This window comes from Gavialis gangeticus, unplaced genomic scaffold (genome assembly GCF_001723915.1).
Source record: "Gavialis gangeticus isolate Ggan-Ray unplaced genomic scaffold, GavGan_comp1, whole genome shotgun sequence".
Taxonomy (NCBI): Eukaryota; Metazoa; Chordata; order Crocodylia; family Gavialidae; genus Gavialis; species Gavialis gangeticus.
This window is the reverse complement of record NW_017729032.1, coordinates 208889722-208898312: the sequence shown is the minus strand read 5'-3', so window position 1 is coordinate 208898312 and position 8591 is coordinate 208889722. Positions and strand designations below refer to the sequence as shown.

The window sequence follows — 8591 nt, the reverse complement described above, 5'->3', positions numbered from 1 at the left end:
CTGGTGAGGAAAGGGTTAAATGCCGAACCTGGCCAGCTAGTTAGCTGACTGGAAGGGGCAGGACTATAAAAACACTGGGCAGAGCGGGGGTAAGGGGGACAGCAGCTGAAGGGGAAGGAGTGCCTCTGAGAGCTCCACAGAGAAGCTGGCTGAGTGGTCCAAAGGCGGGAACTACAGAAGCTGTGGGGAGACAGCAGCCGCACCACAGCAAGGACCGTAGCCGACGGCAGAGAGCTGAAGCACGAACCCTGTGAATGTAAGCTGACCTGCTGCTTTGCTTGATCGTATTGGTTGGTGGCAGTTGTTATTTTTTCCTTTTTTTGATTATGGAATAAGGCCAGTGGCTTGGGTGAGGCTATTAGGGGATGGAGGAGGCCTCATAGGGGACCCACGGCAGCATGAGGACCCTGGTGCCAGAGAGGGCGCAGCACTTTGCAGGGCTGTGGAGAGCCCGAGCGCCGTCGAAGGCGCAGAGCGAGACAGAGCTGCGGAGAGCCCGAGCGCCGTCGAAGGCGCAGAGCGAGACAGGGCTGCGGAGAGCCCAAGCGCCATCGAAGGCGCAGAGCGAGACAGGGCTGCGGAGAGCCTGAGGAGGACCAGGGGGCCAAATTGTAACAAGGCCCAACACCGGAAAAGGCTAGAGCCCCGGAGTCTAACCCTGTTTGGTGGGTTTTAGACAGGGAGGCTTAGCTAGAGAAAGACAGGGGTCAGGCCTGTGTAGGTGGAAGACCCCAACATACAAAATACAATAGACAGTCTCCTGCCCGCAAGAACATCAACAAGAACTTCCATCAAGATGTGGCAGGCGAGTAGAGGGCGGGACATAAGAACTCCAAAGAAGACTCCAAGGAAGCCCCATGTAAGGCACAGATAAACAGGGAAGATGGCACTGGGAAGGGCTACCTGTTACAGGATGCCATGAACAGAATAGAAATATCTACTCTGGACACCAGTGAATGAACACTCTCCGTATCCAATAAATATGGATTTAAGATTTAGTAGAAATAGTTTTAAAACTAGGAAAGAAGGAATTCTTTAGTTTTTAGAATTCAGCAGAAAATGATAAGTATAAAAATAGTCAAGCAACAGAACCAGGGGACATATTGGTTTAGATCAGCGGTGCTCAAGCTTTTGGCCCCATGTGCCAGATGAGTGACATGTATGGGTCTGCAGGCCATATTGAGCCTGGCATGCCAAGATCAGGCCGTGGGGCCCAGCACTGTCTCTGCATGCTGGGATCAAGCCCCAGAAGCCTGGCATTGTCCTCTCCTGGACCTTCAGACTGGGCTAGGGCCCTGTGTCTCAGCACTGCCCCCTTCTAACCCCCCACATGCCAGGATTGGACCCTGGCCCTGCTCTCACCCAGCCCCACACACTGGGATCAGGTGCCTGATCCAGCACACAAGGCCCACAGATCTGGAAATTTGGCAGCAGAGGAGTGGTGCCACCACTCTCCCATCACATTTCCAGACCAGTGGGGAGCACAAGGGCTGGATGACCTGGCATGGTGGGCCAGATCTGCCCCCCAGACTGGGATTTAAGCTCACCTGGTATAAATTAAGGACAGTCTAAATTAGAATCAGAGCTGCCAAAACAGAAAAAAGATGAACTGTATGGCATACTTGAAGTAACAAGGTAGCCAAATAAATATATAATAAGCTATAATTTGTATGCTGTGTTACCCACCTCTGGGTGTTTGCGCCTCATGTGCCGGCTCATTGAAGCTCTAGTAGAAACCTTTGTCCCACAAAGCTGACAACTCTGAGCTTCCACCTTATCATGAGTTAGTTGGATGTGTTTCTGAAGCATGTAATCAGTGACATATTTCTTATCGCAGACTGAGCATGTCCACTGTTTCCCTACTGACAGCAAATGAAAAAAACCATTAGCATCTAGCTCTCAAAGTGAATACTGTAAAGCTGATTTCCACTATTTCAGAAACTTGGTCAGTTCCTTTAATAACATAGTGAAAAAGCTAATCCAGTATACCAAGGACAGACTGGCAAATTGTTGTCTTTGAAACTGTTATTGGAGAGGATTTACCTGTATGAATCAGTTTATGAGTCTCCATTGTGTTTCTTTCACTAAACGTTTTCCCACAAAGCTCACACATGAAATCTTTGATCCCTGTACGGACAGAGAATATTTAATCAGAACAAAAACAATTAAAAGTATTGGGACAAGTGGGAATCTTTACTAAAACAAATCATTCTCACTGGTCATTTTTATTCCCCAGTTGTGCCACTGTTTGCAAAAGCACTACAGGAAATACAACCTGTGAAGAAGCAAGTGCCCTGAGTAAGATTTAGCTTTGCAGATTAAAGTTCAAAACTTAATTCAAGACAAAAAGCGTACCCAACACTTAGCCTATAGTCAGTGGTCCATTTAAAAAAAAAAAATCACACAGCATGAGGCCAAGGTGTTCCTACTTTTGGAAACCTAGTATCCATATTCCTTTTAAACTGTATTCTTTGTGGTCTCACGGTTTTGAGTATAATTCTTCCTGAAATGTCCAAATAAAGTTTTAAACACCCCCCTGCCCCATTTAGCTAATTCAGTAAAACTTCCACAGGACAATGGGTCCTTGGAGGAGCTCTCACCTGTGTGCCTTTTGTAGTGCTTCAGCATATTGACTTTCTGTGCAAATTTCCGATGGCATTCCTTGCATTCGTATTCTTTAATCCCCTTGTGGAGCTTCATGTGATGACGTAGAGCATGTTTTGTCTTCATTCCTTTGAGAGAGAGAGAGAGAGAGAGAGAGAGAGATCTTGCTAAAGGCCTGATACAAAAATACGGCCACGTTCTCCACATGTATCCCTCCTCCAATGGGCAGCAAGACAACTCAGGACAAGCATGTTTCAAGGAAATGGTCCCCATTTGGTTTCCGGTAGAATGTATCACCAAATGCTTGTTTTTAATAATTTAGCTAGAGGTACACTTTTATGGGTGCTTTTGTTTCAAATTCTCCACAAAACCAATGAAAATCATTTGAACAGATATTCAAATTTGGTCAAGTTATAAAGAAATGTACATGTATTCCAATTTAATAATTATAGCAATAATTATGCTTTTTAATTTTAATAAGTGTACTTATTCCAATTGCTAACACTGAAAAATCACCCTAGAATGTAACAGTTAAGCTGTGATCTTTCTGGCTCTTTCTTGAGCTGAAAGTGGGATGGGGACAAACACTCCTCAAACAGCAGAATGACAGATACAAATCTTTAAAAATCAGACTGAAGACCAAGGAACTGAGGAATATAAAATTAAGGGAGAGCTTATGTGCCCCTTGATCCTGAGCAAAGTGTTCAAAGTGCAGGACTCCTTTCACCATGAGTATCTCCTATCTCAGCATTCAGTGTTGGTGTATTTTTTATTATGATAAAAGGACATGCATGGAGTCTCAGAGAAATGGAAAACAAGGGAATGGCTATACCTTTACCACATTCTGCACACAAGTATTCTCGGATGTTATCATGGACTCTCATATGCTCTTTTAACATGTCCTTTCTGGCAAATGATTTACCACACTGCTCACAGGCATGGCTTTTTACACCTTAAATAAAAAAAAACAACCCATTAATATAAAACAAGATCCCTGGTGGAAAATATGTGTATTCCTAAAAGCTGACAAATCTCTGGCAATAGACTCACTGTGGAATAACCCAACTACTGAACAGTTTTTTGTATATATTCTGTGTCCCAAAATTTATTATGAGATATAGGCAAGGGAAGTAATATAGGTTTTTATAAGATCCAAAGCAAGAATAAGGCCAAAATATACAAGTTAACCTTAGAGCAGGCTCTGACAATAAACTGTAAGTAATGCTTTTTCATCAATAATGCTGAGATTTTTTTTAAGTATAGAAGAATGGTTTTGAGGGAAAGGAGTAGAAAGGGCAGGAGGATGAAGATAAAGAGTTAGAATAAGCCCAAAGAAATTTACGAAAACCAAAGACCACATTTGAACTGGATTCAGAAATGAGCAACGGGGACAGAATAAAGTGGATTAAGGATGACATAATGCAAGTAATCGGCTATGGCATTCTGCTTGTGCTGGAGAAAGGAACTGGCACTTTGGGAAATCAGCATGGATAGAAGAAACTGCAGTTCTCCAGGTGACAAAGAAATGAAGGCATGGATGAAGATTTCAGTACTGATGGACTACAAAGTCAATATTTTACTGGATAAAGACTTTGTTATAACATCACGGCTCTGCTATTATTTACTTTCCTCAAAACTATTTGGCGGAGAAAACTGGCTTGCCATGAAGCATAAACGTTGCAATGTTAATGTTTTTTTGTAATTTTATTTATTAATTAATCGAACTAATCAAATAACAGATGTGACATATAAAGAGATATCCATTTCTCCTAAAAAGATATATGAAGACACTTATCTTCCACCAACGGTGCTCCCTTAGCCCAAGTCAATGTCCACAAGTGTCTTGCATTGTATTCTCTTCCTTTCAGTGTCTGAGAGTTCCTTTATATTTCCATTGACATTAAGCCTTCATGTTTCTATTATATAATAATTCACACCCTCTTTTCCCTTAGAACTCTGCATAATACAAATGTCACTATCTTCTGCTCATCTCCGATTTTAAATTTATTTAAAATTCGTTCTTAAGTGCTAGCTCACAGATCCTATACTTTTCTTCAGTATTCAAAACAGTTCCTTACATTTTCTGGTTTAGATGCCAGGGATATTTCTTTTTCTTTTTTCTTTAAGCAAATTCCAAAAATGCCTATCAAATTTCCAAGTATCTTTTCCTTCTCTTCTACAAAATACTGATTTCCGTTATAAAACTTCCCAACCTTTTTGAAACTAGGCAGCTATTTTAGAGGTGTCACTTCTCTTCCATGTTTTTGCAATTTTGATCCTTTCAGTCACTAAAAGATAAGTGATCAATTCCTTAAGATTTTTACGTGTAACTTTTGTTTCATAGTTGGTAGGACTGGAAGGGACCTGAGCAGATCAAGTCCGACCCCCTACCACGGCAGGAAAAAGTACTGGGGTCAAACGACCCCAGCAAGGTGTTCATCCAGCCTCCTCTTAAAGACCCCCAGGGTAGGAGCCAGCACCACTTCGCTTGGAAGTTGGTTCCAGATCCTAGCCGCCCTGACTGTGAAGTAGTGCCTCCTGATATCTAGCCTAAATCTACCCTCTGCCAGCTTGTGACCGTTATTTCTTGTCACTCCTGGTAGTGCTCAGGGAAACAGGGACTCCCCCAATGCCTGCTGGTCCCCCCGACTAGTTTTTAAACAGCCACTAGATCCCCCCCTCAGCCTTCTCTTGTGGAGGCTGAACAGGTTCAGGTCCCTTAACCTCTTCCTTAAATCTCAGCATCTTGGTTCAAACTATACCTGAACTAACCTCAGGTCTTTCCCTTGTATCAGAAATGGACTCAAACCAAAATCTTCGATTCAAATGCCATTAGAAAAGTTCAGAACTATCTCTGTAGCCTGGGCTAATTCGAATTATACCCATTTTGTTGTACTGTCAGGATGGATCAATAGGAACACTAAGGAGTTATCTGAGTATTGGCATTCTTATTTTCCTCATTATATTTCCATCCTTCTTCCAGAACAGTTTCATTCTAGGACACATCCACCATAGGTGGTAGAATCTTCACAAGACTGCACTCCCTACAACAGTTTCCTGCTCCTGTACCAAAAATATGTTTAATTTTAAGTGTGGTGCGAGAAATTTCATAGATGTTAGGGCTGGAAGGGACTTTGCAAAATCATTGAGTCCAGCCCCCTGCCCAAAAGGCAGGAAGTAAGCCGGGGTTAGATGACCCCAGCAAGGTGAGCATCCAAGTGTTTCTTGAACCTATCTAGAGTAGGTGCTTGCACCACTTCTGAGGGGAGTCTATTCCAGACTCTGGAGACTCGGAGAGTAAAGAAGATTTTTCTCATGTCCGGTCTAAAATGGTCTTCCAGCAGTTTGTGACCATTAGACCTCGTCATCCCTTGGGGTGCCCTGGTGAACAGATATTCTCCGACCCCTTATATACTTATAAGCTGCCAAGTACCCGCCGAGTCTTCTCTTTTCCAGGCTGAAGAGCCCCATGCCTCTCAGCCTCTCCTCATAAGGCCTGCTCTTATGAGGAGACTTTTGACCGCTAATCATGCGCATGGCTCTCCTCTGGACTCTCTCAAGCTTCTCCATGTCCCTTCTAAAGTGTGGAGACCAGAATTGGATGCTATTACTGATATAGGATGTATTATTTTAAAATTTTCTTCTATTATTGTGCAGATGGATCTGAGGATCATTGTTGCAAATGGTCTCTCTTTCTTCAGCACTAATTTCTGATCCAATGTCATTAACCCACTTTGTCATAAACAGAGTTTTTTCTTTTGTATGACTATTTAAAATTACTTCATATAACCCAGACAATATGGGTTTCATAGGTGTGACCAACTTTTTTTCAGTTCTGTTAGATTTATACTGAGTTTTACCCAGTACCATAGTAAGGTGGAGGCAGTGAGCAGGGCAACTGCTCCAGGCATGGAAGCGAAGGGGTGCGAACAGGTGCTGTCTAGCCAGGCCGGGGAATGGGGTGGAGCCATAAGTGGCTCGTTTGCGGGGGGGTGGGGGCGGGCGAAGGGTGGCTCCTGCCACTGCATACACTCCCAGGCAAGCATGGGGCGCGGTGGGGTGCCCCCCGGATCTGTGCACAAGGCGGAGGCAGGCTGCCACTGTGGGCTTGCCTCAGGCGCCAAATTTCCTTGCTATGGTACTGGTTTTACCTTTCTTTGGGAATGTGTTGAAAAGTCTTTCAATTGCAGGTACTGGAAAAAATGGGATTTTAATGTCACCCACGGTACACCATATTTTGTCAAAAGCTCCATTTCCTTTGAATAATTGTCAGAATCTTTTATTCCCATGTGTTCCCAAATATTAAAGCTTCCTAATAAATTACTAGGATTAAATTCTATATTGTTATGTATAGGTGCTAAAGGTGATGGTTCTGAGTTTAATTTTTAGGTTATCATTGTTCTCATAAAGGGGAGATTATATATTGAATGGGCCTGCAATATTTATTTAGTCATGGTAATATAGTAAGCTTGATTGTTGGACAGTATATTCCCTCTGTCTTTACCCAGTGCTTACTGTGAATCAGTTTAGGGGGTAATTGTTATTGTGGGTTATCATACATATTCTTTTCTTGACAAGAAAAGGTAGGGATTCTAAAAGCTAAATGGACAGGATTTTTTTTGTATTAATAATTTACAAGGGGAAAAAAGCGAACAGCATTTTTTACCTGTGTGAATAAGCTTATGTCGTTCCAAATTCCCTATGCTATTAAATATCCTTCCACAAATTTCACACGGATGGATATATCTGAAAAAAAACCAAAAAAATAAAGCAATATTTATATTCTCTTTTGACAGGCCTATGGTCTTCTGCAATCTCGATCTGTACCTATAAACTGTCTGAAGAGACTTACTAGAAAACTTCCGGGGGGGAAGAAGCATAAACAACACCAAAAGTTAAGCACAGCCAGGCAGTGCCATGCCTTCAACTCATGCATTTATTAGATTAAAATTCTTTACTTTATAAATCCAGGACTTTAGTCTTTTCTTTTGTTTCCTACTATAAATGAGGATCTAATTGTACAGCCGTGAATGAAACAAATAGTTCCAATGGCACCACTCACATAATGACCAGGAGACAATATGAGCCCAAACAATGTCAATGAATACCATATTTAAATCAAAAAGAAATTAAGGGAGGATTTTTTTCCTGGCATATTAAAACTGCACAAATAAAGTTTTGGGTATTCCAATACTTCTTTCTCTCCTGCCTACTAATGCCATTACTAAATGCTAATACTTGAAACAGCCACTGTAATCGCAAAAAGTAGTCTTCACATATGATTAGTTAAACGGATCTTACTTTTGCACATTGGGATCAGGCAGGTTCTCTCGATGAATGACCATGTGAGCGTGGTAAGTTGCCTTCAAAGCAAATCGTCGATTACAGATACTACAGCCATAGCCTTTCTCTTTGTGAACATCCATTATGTGTTTCAGGTACTCCTTCCCTCTGCCAAAGGTTAACTGTGGAATTGAACAACAGTGAATGCATGGGGGGGTGGGAATCTCAGGAAAAAGGTGACTAGTTAGCTTGCTATTGAGATTGACAGCACAAATAGCTAATAATCAGCAATTATGCACACATGGAAGTAGGCACCTGTAACAGGGACCCCTAGCCCTGTTACTAGAAGACAAGTCCACCCTGTTAAGGCCAGGACTTTTTGGGCACAGAATGCTGGTAAGGAAGGGGTTAAATCCTGAGCCTGGCCAGCTAGTCAGCTGACTGGAAGGGGCAGGCCAGGACTATAAAAACCCTGGGGAGAGCAGCAGTCAGCCCTGGCAGTCAAAGGGGAAGGAAGGAAGGAATGTATCCCAGAGCCCTATGAGAGGCTTGGTGAGTGGTCCAAAGGCTGAAAGAGGAGACTACAGAAGCCCTAAGAGATAGCAGCTGCCCCAGAAGCCGATGGTGGGGAGCTGAAGCATGAACCCAGCATAAATGTAAGCTGGCATGCAGCTTTCTTTGATCACTTTTTTTTTTTTTTTTTG

The 8591-nt window shown here is 42.6% G+C and overlaps 1 protein-coding gene across 4 annotated transcripts in view; it reads right to left on the bottom strand.

The window, feature by feature from the left end:
* PRDM15 (PR/SET domain 15) overlaps positions 1 to 8591 on the bottom strand; it is a 60342-nt gene that overhangs the window by 8847 nt on the left and 42904 nt on the right. For 3 of the 4 annotated variants that reach the window (XM_019525078.1, XM_019525080.1, XM_019525079.1), the window contains 6 exons: positions 7906 to 8069; positions 7271 to 7350; positions 3437 to 3556; positions 2601 to 2732; positions 2044 to 2127; positions 1687 to 1862 (listed from right to left, as the gene is read on the bottom strand). In XM_019525078.1, the coding sequence (XP_019380623.1) occupies positions 1687 to 1862; positions 2044 to 2127; positions 2601 to 2732; positions 3437 to 3556; positions 7271 to 7350; positions 7906 to 8069 (756 nt within the window). The remainder of the gene's footprint in view (positions 1 to 1686; positions 1863 to 2043; positions 2128 to 2600; positions 2733 to 3436; positions 3557 to 7270; positions 7351 to 7905; positions 8070 to 8591) is intronic. The other variant, XM_019525081.1, reaches the window with a different exon arrangement.